Raw genomic sequence first — 16,635 nt, 5'->3', positions numbered from 1 at the left:
CCCCCCACACACACACACACACCCCGAACCCCCAACACCCGAATCCCACCCAGCACCCACAACCACCAATCCCAAATACACCCACGTGTGCACACACACGTACACACAAACACACGTGTGCACACACACGCAAGTGCACACACACATGTGCACACACACACACACACCCCCCACACACACACCCCTCCGCAGCCCCACAAACACCCTCCAGGCACCAAATAGGTGCAAAACACTGATTTGCAGACAAAAAACCCCACCAGGATCAGGTGGGAGCAGGCCAGGGTGGGGCAGAGGTGACAATGGTGACACCAGTGGCACCATGTGTGCCCCCCCCCCCCCAGGGGTGCCCCAACCCCAGCTGGATTCGGCCATAAGGGACAGACCCGCTGTTTTTCTCTCCTTTAATAAAAGTCACAGCAAAGTACCAAAAAGGAGCATCCTGGGGACAGGGACAGGGGGTGGCTGCACCAGGGCGGGGGGGCAGGGCAGGAGGGAGGGGGACACACGCATGTGCACACACCTGCACGTGTGCCCTGTGTTCCCTGTGTCCCCGTCCCTCGGGAGTCACCTCATGGCAGCCCCCCCCCCCCCCCTCCCAAAACCCCCCCAGTAGCCCCCCCCCCCCCGTGAGCTCCCAGTTGCAGCTTCCTCCGCCCCAGGGTTAATTACAGAGTTAATTAAGGGTTAATTACAGGGCCAATACACGTGGGCAGGTGGTCTCAGGGGGGGTTATTGCTACCTGGGAGGGGCTGACAGGGGGCACAAGGGACAGAGGGGGACACCCACCCTGGTAAAGGGGGTCCCCAGGAAGGGTTGCAGCCTGGGGGTGGGGTAACCCAGGACGCCTGGGTCCATGGCAGCTCGTGGGGCTCCAGCTGGGTGTGACCCCCCCATCTCACCCCCCCCACTCCAGCTCTGAGGGTCCCGACCCACGCGCTGCCCCAGGATGGGGTGTGTTTCCCCATGGGGAAACTGAGGCACGAGGCTACGAGGGGCGGGAACTGCGTGGTGCTGGGGGATCCCCACCCTCCCTGTGCCTCCCCAGCTTGCAGCGACCCCAGCTCAGGGGGGCACAGTCCCCAGAGATAAAAAAGGGGGGGGGGGGTGAGGTTTGGCAGTGAATAGCTGTGTGGGTGCTGGGCATGGCACCGGGGGGGGGGTCTGTCTCCCCCATGGGACCCCACCGACCGCTTCTGCCCCCCCCCCCCCATAAATCTGGGGCTCAGTAGGAAGGAGAGATGGGCCAGGTTTGGGGGGGGGGGGGGGGGGACACTCTGCAGAAAGCCAGCCCCCCCACCCCAGCGCTGAGTACAGCAAGCTCATCACACCAATGAGCGAGACAGCAGGGGCGCAACCACCCTCCTCCCCCCACAGCCCTTTTTGGGGGCGGGGGGGGGAGGGGGGGGCTGGGAATGAGGGTGGTGGTGACCTCCCCCCCCGTGGGGCAGGGTGTGGGGGGGTGATTAGTAGACCCAAGTGACGGGCACCCACTGGGGCTGGGAGCGCAGGCGGTCCATGGCCTCCTGCAGCCGCCCGAAGGTGCGCTCCAGGTCGTCGTTGGTCAGGCTGAGGTCGAAGTAGTGGCCGTAACCGCGCTGGATGCGGTCGCTCTCCTCCACCGTCCGCTTGGCGTCCGCCTCCTGCCCCGCACAAACCCTGCCTCAGTTTCCCCATCACTCCTCCCCCCGCCTTGTGTGTGTGGCGTCCCACCCCACCCCCCCCGCCAAAACCCCTAGGGAGGGGGACCCACCGTGAGCTGCTTGGTGGCCACACCGCTCTCCAGTGCCGCCCGGTTCATGGCCCGCAGCGTCTCGGGGCTGGGGGCTTCGATGAAGACCACATATGGCACGAATTCAGCCGTTCTCAGCACCTTCACTGCCTGGGCAGGAGGGGACGGCGCTGAGCCCCGGGGAGGGGGCAGCCCCGTCCACCCCCTTGGTTTGTGTGTCCCCAGGGTCCCCTACCTGGGGGTTGACATCCAGGATGCACATCTTGCCGGCCTCCACCACGGCGCGGATGGAGTCGATCTTGGTGCCGTAGAGGTTGCCCTCGTATTCGCCGTGCTCCAGGTACCGCCCGGCCTTGATGTCCGCCTCCATCTCCCCCCGTGACACGAAGCGGTACCCGTGCCCGTCCTTCTCACTCTCCTTCGGCTTCCGAGATGTGTCTGCCCGGGGACGGCCCGTCAGTGCCACCCACCCGCCCCGGGGGTCACACCCTGGGGACACCCACAGCCTGTGGGGACGGCCACAGGGCTGCGATGCTGCACCTACAAGCCCAGGGGTGCGATCCCCGACACCGGGCAGGACGGGCTGTGTTGGGGATGGGGGTGCTCAGGGGGGACAGGGATGCTCGAAGGGGGACAGGGTGCTGGTGGAGATAGTGATGTTCACAGGGGACAGGGACGCTGGCGGGGGACAGGGATGCTCGAGGGGGACAGGGAAGTTCTCAAGGGGACAGGGATGCTGGTGGGAGACAGGGAAGCTCTCAAGGGGACAGGGATGCTGGTAGGGAACAGGGATGCTGGTGGGAGACAGGGAAGCTCTCAAGGGGACAGGGATGCTGGTAGGGAACAGGGATGCTGGTGGGAGACAGGGAAGCTCTCAAGGGGATAGGGATGCTGGTAGGGGACAGGGATGCTGGTGGGAGACAGGGATGCTGGTGGGAGACAGGGAAGCTCTCAAGGGGACAGGGATGCTGGTAGGGGACAGGGATGCTGGTGGGAGACAGGGAAGCTCTCAAGGGGATAGGGATGCTGGTAGGGGACAGGGATGCTGGTGGGAGACAGGGATGCTGGTGGGAGACAGGGAAGCTCTCAAGGGGATAGGGATGCTGGTAGGGGACAGGGATGCTGGTGGGAGACAGGGAAGCTCTCAAGGGGACAGGGATGCTGGCAGGGGACAAGGATGCTTGTGGAGAACAGGGAAGCTCTCAAGGGGACAGGGATGCTGGCAGGGGACAGGGATGCTCGTGGAGGACAGGGAAGCTCTCAAGGGGACAGGGATGCTGGCAGGGGACAAGGATGCTTGTGGAGAACAGGGAAGCTCTCAAGGGGACAGGGATGCTGGTTGGAACAGGGATGCTGGCAAGGGGACAGGGATGCTGGCAAGGGGACAGGGTTGCTAGTGGGGACAGGGATGCTCACGAGGATGGTGACGGTCACAGCGGACAGGACAGTGATGCTCTTGGGAACGATGATGCTCGCAGGGGACAGTGATGCTTGGTGAGGGATGGTGATGCTCACGGGGACAGTGATGCTGTTGGGGACACAGGGACACTCACAGGGGATGGTGGTGCCGTAGCGCGCCTGGTCCGACATGATGAGCTTGTTCTTGAGGCTGCGGCGCCCCACGCCCTGGGCACCGATGAGCACCAGGGTTTTCCGGCGGAAGGGGGGCATGCGGGCCACCTCCTCGTAGATCAGCAGCTCGTGGCGGTCAAACTCTGGGCGAGGGACAGGGCTGTCACCCACGGCGGGACCCCGAGCCAGGTGCCATGGGGAACCCAGGGCACCCCATCCTGTGAGGTGCCACCACGAGCCTGCCACGGGCACAGACCATAGGGGAACGCCATCGGGGACACTCACCAGCGTTCTTCGTCGTCAGGTACATCATCCTCTTCTTCCTCTTCCCACTGAGGCTGCCACACAGGGCCCCTGCCGAGGGCACGGGGGCTGGCTGAGCTGGGGACGGGGACAGGGACAGTGCCGTGGCACGGGGACGGTGCCACAGCATGGGGACAGTGCCACGGGAGCCAGGACCTGCCACAGGGGCAGCGCCATGGGGATAGGGACGTAACCCGGGGAGTTGGGGACCTGCCACATAAGCAGTGCCACGGGCATGGGGACATCACCATGGGGCGATGGGGACATCGCCGTTGGGTGCAGGGGACCTGCCGTGCTCCCCCTCAGGAGGCGACCACCTGTCCCCCTGCCCCCAGGGCCATGTCCCCACTGGGGGCTGGGGGCTCCGTACCAGAGGTGGGGGCCACCTCCGCGTCCCGCTTGACGAAGGCCTTGCGCTTCTCCTCCAGCAGCTGGCTGGGCACCAGCCCTGCGCTGCCCCCCTCCACGTGGCATGCCTGGGGGGACAATGCCACACGTGGGGACCCTGGCCCCACAGGGCACCCCTCGGCCCCACAGGGACCACCCCCCTCCAGCTCCCAGGGACCCTCCTCAGCTTCTAAGCCCCACAGGGACCCCTCGAGCTCCCAGGGACCTTCCCCAGCCCAAGGGACCCCACAGCTCCAGGGAACCCACATCCCCGCAGGGACCCTCCCCTCTCCCAGGGATGTCCCCCCCCAGCCCCAGAGATCCTCCCCCAGCTCCAGGGACACCTCCAGCTCCAGGCTCCCCCCCCCAGCCCCAGGACGCCCCGCAAGTCCAGTGACCCTCCCCAGCTCCAGGGACACCCCCAACCCCAGGGACACCCCTGCAACTCCAGGGACCCTCTCCAGCCCCAAGGACCCCTCCCGCCCTCAGAAACACACCCCCGCACCTCCCAGGGATCACCCAAGCTCCCAGAAGCCCCCCCCAGCCCCAGGACCCCCCTGACCCTTCATGGACCGCAGCTGCCAGGGAGACCCCCAGGAGGGGGACAAAGTCTCAGGACAACCCCCCACCCACCCCACCCTGGGACCCCCCCGCTGACCTGCCACCAGTTGGGGTCATCCTGGTTGACGATCTGCAGCAGGTCACCGGCAGTGAACTTGAGCCCGGCCTCCTTGCAGGGGATGAGGCTGTCGGTGGCCGGGTCGTAGTCGAAGTGACACTTGACAAAGACCTGGGGACCGGGGGGGTCAGCCGGGGGGGTGGCCCTGGCCGTCAGACGCCTGGGTTCCCCGCTCTGCATCACCCGGATGGCACCACCCCGTGCCTCAGTTTCCCCAGCGTGGCAGTGGGGAAGGCAGGAGCCGTGCCACACACACACACACACACACACGCGTGTGCACCCCGCTAGGTGCCCCCCCCGCCCTGGTGCCCCCGGCGCAGCCAGGCCCGCACGGCCCCCGCGCACACACAGGCGGCGGCGGCGGTGGCCACCGCGCCCCACAGGAGCCCCACGGCAGCCCCCACGCACAGCCCCACGACCACGCACAGCCCCACGCAGGCACCCAGCGCCACCGCCGCCGCCCCTGCGATGGCACACATGGGTGCGGGGACAACGGCACACGCCACCACCGCACACGCGTGTGCTGGCACACGGGACACCCCACCCCCACCCGGCGCTGGCGGCCGTGGGGTCAACGTGGCGCAGGGACACGCGGTGCCAGGGGACGCGATGACAGCGCTGCTTTGTCCCCAGGGAGTCAGGGTGACGCGCTGGGCTGGCACGGGAAGGAGGGGGGGACAGGGCACCCTTTGCCACCCAGATCCTGCTGTGGGGATGGGAACAGGGACAGGGATGGGGACAGGGTAGGTGCCACCGCAGCCAGGTACCAGTGCTGGGGTGCAGGGCACAGTGGGGGACATTGGGGTGCCACCAGCCATGGGGGACACGGGCATAGGGCAAGTCCCTGCTGGCGTGCAGGGGACAGAGGGACAGTGGGACATGAGGACAGCGGGACATGGGGGGCATGGGGTCCAGAGGGCCGTGGGGCTCAAGGGACACATGAGATGTGTCACTCAGGTGATGATGATGATGAGATGAGACACTCAGATGAGGCACATGGCAAGGGGACAGGGGGACATGGGACAGGTGGGCAGGGGGACATGGGACAGGTGGGCAGGGGGACGTCGGCAGGGTGGTTTGGGGACATCCTGAACATGGGGACACAGAGGTGGGGGGGACAGGCAGAGAGCAGGGGGGGACCTACGGGTGGTGGGACAGGGAGCCACGGGCAGGGTGCTGGGTGCAGGTGTGGGGTGCAGATGTTGGGGGGCAGATGTTGGGGGGCAGATATGGGGGTGCAGATATTGGGGGGGGGGGGGGGGGGGGTACCTGCCGGGGGGGGTGGGGTTCCTGGTAGCTGGGCAGGATCTTGAGGACGACGCTGCCGCTGGCGTGGCGCAGGCTGTCCTGCAGCGCCCGGGGGTCGCTGCCCACCTCCCGCCCGTTCACCTCCCGGATGACGTCCCCCACGTGCAGCAGCCCCTGCTGTGCCACCATCCCCCCGTGCAGGATGCGGGCGATGACCAGCTCCCCCCGCTCCACCCGGAACGTCACCCCCTGGGGGGGGGGCACAGCCCCGCGTCAGTGCCACACCGCTGTCCCCCCCAGCGCGGCGTCCCACGGCACCCACCAGCACCCGCCAGTTACCCCGGCAATGTCCCCTGCAATGTCTCCAGCACCCCGCAACGCCACCGATGTCCCCAGCACCCAGCAATGTCCTCAGCACCCCACAATGTCCCTAGCATCCCATAATGTCCCAGCACCCCACAATGTCCCAGCAATGTCCCCGATGTCCCCAGCATCCATCAACGTCCCAGCACCCTGCAATGTCCCAGCAATGTTGATGTCCCCAGCACCCAGTAACCCCCAGCACCCCACAATGTCCCAGCAATGTCCCCAATGTCCCCAGCATCCATCAACGTCCCAGCACCCTGCAATGTCCCCAATGTCCCCAGCACCCTGAAACACCCTCCAATGTCCCCAGCACCCTACAATGTCCCCAGCACCCAGTAACCCCCCAGCACCCAGCAATGCCCCCAGTGTCCCCAGCACCTCACAATGTCCCCAGCACCCAGCAATGACCCAGCAATGTCCCCAATACCCCCAGGACCCCCCATGTCCCCAGCACCCAGAAATGTCCCCAACACCCTACAATGCCCCCAATGTCCCCAGCACCCAGAAATGTCCCCCATGTCCCCAACACCATGCAATGTCCCTGCACTCAGCAATGCCCCACATGTCCCCAGCACCCTGCAATGTCCCAGCAATGTCCCCAATGTCCCCAGCACCCTCCAATGTCCCCAGCACCCAGCAATGTCCCCCATGTCCCCAACACCATGGCATGTCCCAGCACTCAGCAATGCCCCACGTCCCCAGCACCCCATGTCCCCAGCACCTTGTAACGTCCCCAGTGTCCCCAGCACCTCACAATGTCCCCAGCAACCCGCAATGTCCCCCATGTCCCCAGCACCCAGAAATGTCCCCAGTGTCCCCAGCACCCAGCAATGACCCAGCAATGTCCCAAATATCCCCAGCACCCGCAATGTCCCCAGCACCAAGCAATGTCCCAGCACCCCGCAATGTCCCAGCAATGTCCCCAATGTCCCCAGCACCACACAATGCTCCCAGCACCTTGCAACGCCCCCCGTGTCCCCAGCACCCAGCAATGCCCCCGATTTGCCCAGCGCCCCGCAATGTCCCCAGCACCCCGCAATGTCCCCAGTGTCCCCAACACCCTCGGACGCCCCCAGCGCCCCAGGCTGGGTCTCACCAGGTTCTCTCCGGCCGTCTTGCGGATGCCCACCATGCGCACGGCGTCGGGGGGCACGGGCTGGTTGTTGAAGGTGGGGTCCAGGATGGGGCTGGGCGGGGGGGTCTCGTAGCTCTTAGAGGCCACTGAGTCGTGGGTCTCCAGCAGGGACTGCAGGGCATAGAGGTGACTGTCACACACACACACACCCCCCACCCCCGCCATGTCTTGCACACACACGTGTGGCGGGGGGGGGGGGAGGGGGGGAAGCCTCGCACGCCCACCTGGAAGTGTGGCTCGCGCAGGATGCGGGCCAGCTCCGCGGCCGCGCTGTCCTGCCCCGCCAGGTGGCCGATGTCCTGCAGGATGTCCTGCACCAGCTCCAGGTTGTTGTCCCGCACCGCCTCCAGCTTCGTCTCCTCCAGCCGCTCGTGCGCCTGGGGGGGGGGGGGGACGGACATGGCAGGGATTAGGGACCCCCACTGACAGGGTAAGACTCCCTCCGGCAGCTGCGGGGGGAGCAGGGGGGGCTGGCATGGGCTGGTGTGCACACAGGGGCGCACACACGCACGAGCACACGTGAGTGTGCACACACACACAGAGTGCACACATGCACAAGCACACACGAGCACATACACAATGCACAAGCGCGCACACATAAGCACACAAACGTACACACGCAAGCGTACACACACACAAACACACATGCACGAGCACACACACGCAGGAGCAATAATGAGCACACATCCACACGAGCATGCACAAGCACACGCGTAAGCACATGCAGGAGCACACACGCACGAGCCCATACATGCACGAGCACAGACAGGTACACACAAGCATACACATGTGAGCACACGCACACACGCACGAGCACACGCATGAGCACACACACGCATGCCCTCTGCACACGGACAGCGCCCTGTGTGCACACGCACATGCAATCCACCCTTCTGGATGCACACACATGCACATCCTCTAGTGCACTCTTGTGCACACATATGTGCGCACGCCCTTGCACACACATCAGCACGCCAACCTATGCACACATGTGCCACTGCACAACTGTGTGCACATGCAAATGCACACACACTGGTAAACATGCAGCACATGGGGCCAGCCACACACACACACCCCCAGCATGGCCAGCGGGTGATATATATATGTACAGTCACATGTGCACACACGTGTGCATACCCTTCAACCCACCCATTCACACCCAGCACCCTCTCCTGCCCCCACCCTGCGCACGGCCCTCCCTCACCGTCGCACTGACACACGGCACCCTGACACGCATGGGCGTGCACACACCCATGTGCAAATGTGCACATTTACTTCCATGAATGCACTTACGTGTATGTGCAAACATGTGCACACACCTCCCTGCATGCACACCCACGTGCAAGCATACAGCCATGCACGCACGCCCACGTGAAAGCATACATCCATGCATGCACGCACGTGTGCATGCATCCACATGCATGTACATACATACATGTGCATGTTCACACATGTATGTGCACACATGCACAGACCCATCCCTGCACGCGCACACGTGTGCACCAGCATATACCCACACCTGCACACACGTGGGTACGCGCACACACATGTACATGCACCGACACACATGTACATCTTCCTCCGCACCACACAGACACACGTGTGCACTCACACATGTGCCCCCATACCCACATGGCCACTCACCCACACGCACCCACCCGTGCTCCCACATCCCCCCTCCGTGCCCCCCTCGCGCTGCCACCTGCAGCGGGGGCTGGGGGGGGGGGGGGGGGGACACGGTGCCACCCCCGCGCCACTGTACCTTCGCCAAGGACCTTACTATTGGGCTCTCCATGATGCCGCGGAGGAAGATGAGGTCCAGGTCGGCCGCCCCTGGGGCCCCGGGGAGCCCCATCAGGTTGTCCAGGACCTGCTGCATGGCTGGGGGGGGGGGGGGGGGGCGTGGGGACACAGTGGGGGGACACAGGGACACGGGAGGTGGCGGGGGTTGGGGGGGGGGGGGGACGACAGCAGGAGAGAGCAGTAACGTGGGTGAAAGTGAAACACGGCACAGGGGGTGCTTGTCCCCCACCCCCCCATCCTGACCCCCTCCCCTCCTGGAGCTGGTGGGGAATGGGGGGGGGGGGGGGTGGCATGGGGGGGCTGTGGGAGCACGGCTTCCCCTCTCATCCTATAGGGAGGACAGACACAAGGACGTGCCACCCCCCACCCCCAAATCATCACCCCGCTTTGTGGCTGGGGGGGCCATGGAGCATCACAGCCCCCTTGGGGGCAGGAGCCCCCCAACACCTCATGGCAGGGGCAGGGGGGAAGATCTCACCCTGGCTGCTCAGCACCACAGCCCCCCCCCCCCCCCCCGTGCCTCAGTTTCCCCAGCTGAGGAGCAACACACACCCCCCCGCACAAAGACCCCACCCACACAGGAACCTGCTGTCCCCCCAACTCTCCATCCCCCCAGGCCACCCCCCATAGTGTCCCCCCGTACCTGCAGGGAGTGGCACTGCACCCCCAGTCCCTGCGGTGGGAACCACAGAGAGCCCCCCCTAAAGCGTGCACTTTGAGGGGGGGGCTGCCCATTTCCCCCCCCCCAAAAGTGTGGGGGACCCCTCTAAAGCCCCCCGGAGGGGGGATATTGCCCACCCCCACTACATGCAGCAGCTGGGGGGGGGGGGTGGGGGGGGTTGCATGGCAAATGTGGGGGGTGCCATGCAAACGGGGGGGTGCAACACAGCCCGGGGGGGGGTTGCAATGCAATTGCGGGGGGGGGGAGTAATAATGCAATTAGAGGGACTTGCAATGAAATTGGGGGTGGGTACAATGCAATTGGGGGGGGGGGGGGGTTGCAATGAAATTAGGGGGGTTGCTGTAAAACTGGGGGGGGGAGTGCAATGCACTTCGCCGGGGGGGGCGGGGGGGGGGATGCAATACATCCGGGAGCCGCTGCGCTGCAATGGCGGGGGATGCTCGCGATGCAGCCGAGGGGGGGGACACGACACACACACACGCAACCCCGACACCCATCACCCCCCCCCCCCCCATATCTGAGGGGGGTCACGACATGACTCAAGAGCCCCCCCCACATCCCCATCTCCCTGCCTCCATCTCCTCCCCCCACCCCACCCCATCCCCAAACACCCCCCAGCCTCCTGCATGGCATCACCCCCCTCGGCCCCCCCCCCCCCCCCCCCCCCCCCGCATCCGTGTGTCGTGTGTCCCCCCCCCCTACCTTGGGGACCCAGGGGGGAGATGGCGGGGTCCGGGGTGGGCGGCGGGGACCCTCCACCGGGGCCGCTCATGGCTGCGGGCGGCAGAGCCGGGCCTCCCCCCCGCTCCCCCCCCCCCCCAGATCCGGGTACCGCCGCCCCCGCCCGCGGCCCCCCCGGCCCCGCTCGCCCAGGGCTTTGCACACGCGTGTGCACGGTGTCCTTGCACACGCGAGCCCTGCTACGGGCACGCGTGTCGGCCCACGCGTGTGCAAACCCCCCCCCCCCTTGCACACCTGGGGGAGCGGGGGTGTGCTCACACGCGAGTTAACGCACGCGCCTCTGCGTGCACACGCGTGTGAGCAACCGTATGCACGCGTGGGGACGAACACATGTGCACAGCGGGGCGTGTTGCAGGCACAGGCACCTGTGTGTTCACGCGCGTGTGCATGAGCGTGCACAACCCTGCGCGCCCACGGGCACGCGCACCCCGGCATGCTTACACACGTGTGTGCAGCCCCCCGTGCACGCGTGCACACACACCCCGTGCGTGCTCACACTCGCGTGCAAACCAACGGGCACACACCCCTGCATGCACCCCCCCACACACCGTGCATGTCCCGTCCCGTCCCCCCCCCCGCTTACACACTCACACCCGCTCCCCCGGTGCGTGCTCACCCGTGGGACCCCCCCCCGCACGCAACACGCAGCCTCCCGCCGCTCGGGGAGGGTGGGGGGATAACGGGGGCTCGGCCCCTTTAAGGGGGGGGCGCGGGTCCGCGCGGTTTCCATGGCAACCGAGAGGGCGGCCAGGGAGCTAAGCGGATGGGGGGGGCGCGGATTTAAAGGGACCGCGTCCCGCTCGTGTGTGCGCACACACACGCATCCACGCACACGCATGAACACGCACATGCAGGTGTCCCCCCCCCCCCCCCCGCAGTGTCGTTGTCCCCGCAGTGCCCACCCGCGCAGAAACGACACCCCCCCCCTTGCACATGCGTGGTGCCAGGCCTGAGTGTGCACTGTGCACACGTGCGTGCAAGCCACACGGTCCCTCTCACATGTACGTACCCTGTGGCCCCTGCACAAGCCACCTCCCCTCCCCGCATCCTCTCACACGCCCGAGGCGGGGCTTGCACACGCATGTGCCCGTGTGTGTGCAAGCCCCAGGTGCGTGTGCAAGCTCCAGGTGCGTGTGCAAGCCCCGTCCTGGTGAACACTCACCCGCGGCGGAGCTGGGGGCGGCCGCCGGCATCTCGGCGCGCTGCGGGCACGGCCTGGCACGCGTGACTGGCACCGACGGGGACAGGGACGGCCGCGCAGGCGTGCGGTGGCCTGGGACGCTCGGGCACCCTCGTGGACATGGGCATGTGCTTACACACGCGTGTGCATGGGTGCGAGTGCACCACAGGCATGTGCAAACACACAAGGACCCCGCGCCCCCCCCCCAGCCCCACATTGTGCCCCACGGAGAGGGGGAACCCCCAGTGATGGCACTGATGCCCTCCCAGGGGGGCACCCCACGCTGTGTCCCAGCACCATGTCCCCAGTATCAGTGCCCCCAGTGTCCCCAGTGCCCTCAGCACCAGTATTCCCAGTGCCTCCAGTATCAGCATCCCTGCTGTCCCCAGCACAGCCACCCCCAGTGTTCCCCAGGGTCCCCAGCCCCAGTGGCCTATGTCAGTGCCCCCAGTAACAGCATCCCCAGTCCCAGCACTCCCAGTGTCCCTAGTGTCCCCAGTACCAGCATCCCCAGTCCCCAGTGCCCCCAGTGCCCCTAGTGTCCCCTAGTACCAGCGCCCCCAAAATCCCCAGTGCCCCCAGTATGTGACCCCAACCCTAGAGCCCCCAGTGCTCCCAACATCCCCCAGTACCAGCACCCCTAAAGTCCCCAGTACCAGCATCCCCAGTCCCCAGTGCCCCCAGTGCCCCTAGTGTCCCCCAGTACCAGCGCCCCCAAAGTCCCCAGTGCCCCCAGTACCAGCGACCCCAGCCCTAATGCCTCCAGTGCCCCCAGTGCCACCAACATCCCCCAATACCAGCACCCCTAAAGTCCCCAGTGCCCCTAGTGTCCCCCAGTACCAGCACCCCCAAATTTCCCACTGTCCCCACTGTCCCCAGTGTCCCCAGTGCCAGCATCCCTGCACCCCCAGCCCCAGTGCCCCCCAAGACGCCCCCCAGCAGGCAGAGGCAGGAGGTGGCTGCAAAGGGGTTTATTGTGGGGGGGCCAGTATAGCCCCGGGGTGATGGGTGCTGTGGGTGCAGCAGCCCCCCGGGCTCCTCTTCACCCGCTGGGCCCCAGCGATGTCCCTGCAACGAGAGGGGGTCAGCGCCCCGCAGTGCCCCCCCCCTCCCCCCGGAGTCCCCCCAGCCCTGAACCCCCCCAACCCTGGACACCGTCACCCCAGGATACCTCCGCCTCCACCACTGGGGAAATTGAGGCACGGGTGGCCCTGGGGGGGGGTTCACCCAGCATCCAGCCCCCCAACTGGGTTACTGCGCCCCCCCCTACGCTGCCACCCCTCACCTGGGGGGCTCAGCACCCCTCCGTGCCGAAGGGCTCCTCGCACAGCGCCCGGCCGCCCGACCGCTTGCCGTACCTGCCGGGGGGGGGAGCACGTTATGGGGGGGCAGCAACAAGCAGTGGGGTGCAGGGGGGAGAGGGGGGAGAAGGGGTGCAGGGGGGAGCGGGGTGCAGGGGGGAAATGAGCAGGGGGGGAGCAGGGTGCAGGGGGGAGCGGGGTGCAGGGGGGAAATGAGCAGGGGGGGAGCAGGGTGCAGGGGGGAGCGGGAGCAGGGGGAAGCGGGATGCAGGAGAGCGGGATGCAGTGGGAATTGCAGCAGGGACCCGGCTGCGGCCGTTGAACAGGGTGCAATGAGGCAGGGGGGGGGAGCGGGGGCTGCAACGGGGAGCGTGTTGAGGAGGTTGCAGCAGGAGAGCACGTTGCGACAGGGGGTGCATTGCATTGAGGTGCATTGCATCGAGGGAGCACGCTGCAACGGGGAGCATGCAGCAACGGGGAGCATGCAGCGATGGGGAGCACGCTGCAACGGGGAGCATGCAGTGATGGGGAGCATGCTGCAATGGGGAGCATGCTGCAACGGGGAGCACGCTGCAACGGGGAGCACGCTGCAACGGGGAGCATGCAGCAACGGGGAGCACGCTGCAACGGGGAGCATGCAGTGATGGGGAGCATGCAGTGATGGGGAGCATGCAGGGATGGGGAGCACGCTGCAATGGGGAGCACGCTGCAACGGGGAGCATGCAGCAACGGGGAGCACGCTGCAATGGAGAGCGTGCAGCAGCAGGGAGCATGCTGCAATGCAGAGCATGCTGCAACGGGGAGCATGCAGCAATGGGGAGCATGCAGCAATGGGGAGCATGCAGGGATGGGGAGCATGCAGGGATGGGGAGCATGCAGCAATGGGGAGCATGCAGGGATGGGGAGCATGCAGGGATGGGGAGCATGCTGCAATGGGGAGCATGCAGCGATGGGGAGCATGCAGCGATGGGGAGCATGCTGCAATGGGGAGCGTGCAGTGATGGGGAGCATGCAGCAACGGGGAGCATGCAGCGATGGGGAGCATGCAGTGATGGGGAGCATGCAGTGATGGGGAGCATGCTGCAATGGGGAGCATGCAGCAACGGGGAGCACGCTGCAACGGGGAGCATGCAGCAACGGGGAGCACGCTGCAATGGAGAGCGTGCAGCAGCAGGGAGCATGCTGCAATGCAGAGCATGCTGCAACGGGGAGCATGCAGCAATGGGGAGCATGCAGCGATGGGGAGCATGCAGCGATGGGGAGCATGCTGCAATGGGGAGCGTGCAGTGATGGGGAGCATGCAGGGATGGGGAGCATGCAGGGATGGGGAGCGTGCAGGGATGGGGAGCATGCTGCAATGGGGAGCGTGCTGCAACGGGGAGCATGCAGCAACAGGGAGCATGCAGCAATGGGGAGCACGCTGCAACGGGGAGCACGCTGCAATGGAGAGCGTGCAGCAGCAGGGAGCATGCTGCAATGCAGAGCACACTGCAATGGGGAGCAGGCAGTGATGGGGACTGTGCTGCAACAGCGAGCATGCTGCAACGGCGGTTGCAGCATGTCAATGGATCGCACCAGGGAGTGCATTGCACCAGAGGGTGCCTTGCACTGGAGAGTGAGTTGCAGCGGGGAGCACGCTGCGATGGGGCAGTGCATCACTGCAGGGAGCACACTGCAACGGGGAGCACGCTGCAACGGGGAGCATGCAGTCACGGGGAGTGTGCTGCAACGGCGGTTGCAGCACATCAATGGATCACACCAGGGAGTGCGTTGCACTGGGGAGTGAGTTGCAGCAGGGAACACGCTGCAACGGGGCAGTGCATCTCTGCAGGGAGCACGCTGCAACGGGGAGCACGCTGCAACGGGGAGCATGCAGTCATGGGGAGTGTGCTGCAACGGCGGTTGCAGCACGTCAATGGATCGCACCAGGGAGTGCATTGCACCAGAGGGTGCCTTGCACTGGAGAGTGAGTTGCAGCGGGGAGCACGCTGCAATGGGGCCGTGCATCTCTGCAGGGAGCAGGCTGCAACCGGGCAGCGCGTGTCAGGGGTCCCGCGGCCGCGTCCCCGCTCACCGGTGGCGGGTGACCACGTTGAGGTACTGCTGCAGGTCGTTGTAGAAGCGGACGAGGTCCTCGACGGGCGCGTCGTCCCCGGGGTAGGTGGGCTGCGCGGGGGCGGCGGCGGCAGGAGGCCCGGCCAGCAGCGCCAGGGCACAGGCCAGGAGCAGCAGGGACGACCAGCGGGGAGCCATGGCTGCGGCCACACCGCGGCATCAGGCGGCGGCCAGGACACCCGCCGCACGCACACGGGCACGCACACGTGTGTGCACACCACCAAGCACGCACACATGCACACAGACGCATGCACAACACCCGGCTGCGGCCACACATACGTGTACATGCACACACACACACGCCCCACCTGGCTGCACGCACACGTGCATGCACACGCACATGTATGTGCACACCAGCCGGCTGCACATACACATACATGTACACCTACACATAGATGTGCGCACATATGCACACGTGTACACACACCTACATGCACACGCACACGTGCATGCACACCATCCAGCTGCATGCACACATATGTGCAAATGTACATGTACACTCACACGTGTGTGCACACCACCTGGCTGCATACACACGTACACACACACACGTGTGTGCACCACTTGGCACACAAACACACACCCCGTAGAGCAGACATGCACACACCAAACCTCCATTCCTGGGGTGCACACATGCCCAGAGCCTTTCACACATACACACCCCTTGCACACTCACACGCACCCAACTCTGCTTCAAGCGTGCACACGTGCAGGCACAAAACCTCCCTTCTTGCAGCACACACATCAGTGCGCACACTCACAACGTGCACACATGCACATCGGTGCATGCACACACTCTGTTCCCAGGGAAAGCGCCGCTCGTGGATCACACGTGTGTGCACACACACCCCGTTTCACACCGCTGCGCACAGATGCACACGCTCAGCCTTGCACACGTGTGCGCGCACGCACCCTTGCACAAGTGCACACCCTCTGTGGCACGCACCACGCTCACTGACCCTCTGCACCCCCGCCAGCCCCTCAGCCCCTCGTCCCCACTGCCAGCCCCCTCCCCAGCCCTGTCCCCCCACAGGGACAAAGCCCTGTCCCCACTCACCTGCTTCCACGAGTGGTGGCACAAGGACACGGCGAGACGAGGGGACACAGCGAGACGGGGGGACGCTGCCGTCAACTCCCCGGTTCCTCGGTGACACTGCTGCCACCGCGGTGCTGGCCCTTATATCCCCCCTGTCCCCCTTGCTGATGTCACCCTGCCACGCAACACCTGTGGCCAGGTGGCGACGTGGCCAGGGGGGCACAGGGGACATTAGGGGGGACAGCAGCCATTGCAGGGGTGACAGGGACACCTGGCCCCTCACATGGCCCTGGTTAATGTTTGACCCTGGGCTGGGGGGGTGTCCGGTGGGGCCGAGGACGCAGACCCGGGTGTCCGG

At 66.0% G+C, this 16,635-nt stretch overlaps 2 protein-coding genes across 3 annotated transcripts; both read right to left on the bottom strand.

Annotated features, from left to right (window-relative positions):
* Nucleotides 1-1,463: 1,463 nt before the first annotated feature.
* Nucleotides 1,464-11,838, bottom strand: MPP2 (MAGUK p55 scaffold protein 2). 2 transcript variants are annotated; one of them, XM_074162719.1, is made up of 12 exons: nt 11,808-11,838; nt 9,182-9,300; nt 7,644-7,796; nt 7,381-7,530; nt 5,940-6,167; nt 4,650-4,781; nt 3,975-4,080; nt 3,587-3,655; nt 3,283-3,444; nt 1,965-2,167; nt 1,751-1,879; nt 1,464-1,640 (listed from the first exon to the last, which is right to left on the bottom strand). In XM_074162719.1, exons 1-12 carry the CDS (start codon nt 11,836-11,838, stop codon nt 1,464-1,466), a joined length of 1,659 nt encoding a protein of 552 aa, XP_074018820.1. The 2 variants fall into 2 exon arrangements, with proteins under 2 accessions (XP_074018820.1, XP_074018819.1); XM_074162718.1 differs by lacking the exon at nt 11,808-11,838 and having other exon boundaries at nt 7,644-7,868; nt 9,182-9,298.
* A 1,281-nt stretch (nt 11,839-13,119) lies between these two features.
* LOC141474904 (pancreatic polypeptide-like) lies at nt 13,120-15,379 on the bottom strand. Its single transcript, XM_074163002.1, has 2 exons — nt 15,201-15,379; nt 13,120-13,183 (listed from the first exon to the last, which is right to left on the bottom strand). The coding sequence occupies exons 1-2, from the start codon at nt 15,377-15,379 to the stop codon at nt 13,120-13,122; spliced, it is 243 nt and encodes an 80-aa protein (XP_074019103.1).
* Nucleotides 15,380-16,635: the final 1,256 nt, after the last annotated feature.

Source organism: Numenius arquata, chromosome 23, assembly GCF_964106895.1.
Source record: "Numenius arquata chromosome 23, bNumArq3.hap1.1, whole genome shotgun sequence".
Classification (NCBI taxonomy): domain Eukaryota; kingdom Metazoa; phylum Chordata; class Aves; order Charadriiformes; family Scolopacidae; genus Numenius; species Numenius arquata.
This window is presented reverse-complemented; position numbering and strand designations above follow the sequence as displayed.

What these genes read in the sequence shown, in the direction of transcription:
- MPP2 (XM_074162718.1), bottom strand. Translation starts at nt 9,298, where the DNA reads ATGCAGCAGGTCCTGGACAACCTGATGGGGCTCCCCGGGGCCCCAGGG. An exon ending in AACCCCACCCCCCCCGGCAG is followed by an intron (nt 4,782 to 5,939) that starts GTACCCCCCCCC and finishes CCCGGTCCCCAG; the next exon opens with GTCTTTGTCAAGTGTCACTT. An exon ending in TGGCCACCAAGCAGCTCACG is followed by an intron (nt 1,641 to 1,750) that starts GTGGGTCCCCCT and finishes TGTGCGGGGCAG; the next exon opens with GAGGCGGACGCCAAGCGGAC.
- LOC141474904 (XM_074163002.1), bottom strand. Translation starts at nt 15,379, where the DNA reads ATGGCTCCCCGCTGGTCGTCCCTGCTGCTCCTGGCCTGTGCCCTGGCG. An exon ending in AACGTGGTCACCCGCCACCG is followed by an intron (nt 13,184 to 15,200) that starts GTGAGCGGGGAC and finishes CCCCCCCGGCAG; the next exon opens with GTACGGCAAGCGGTCGGGCG.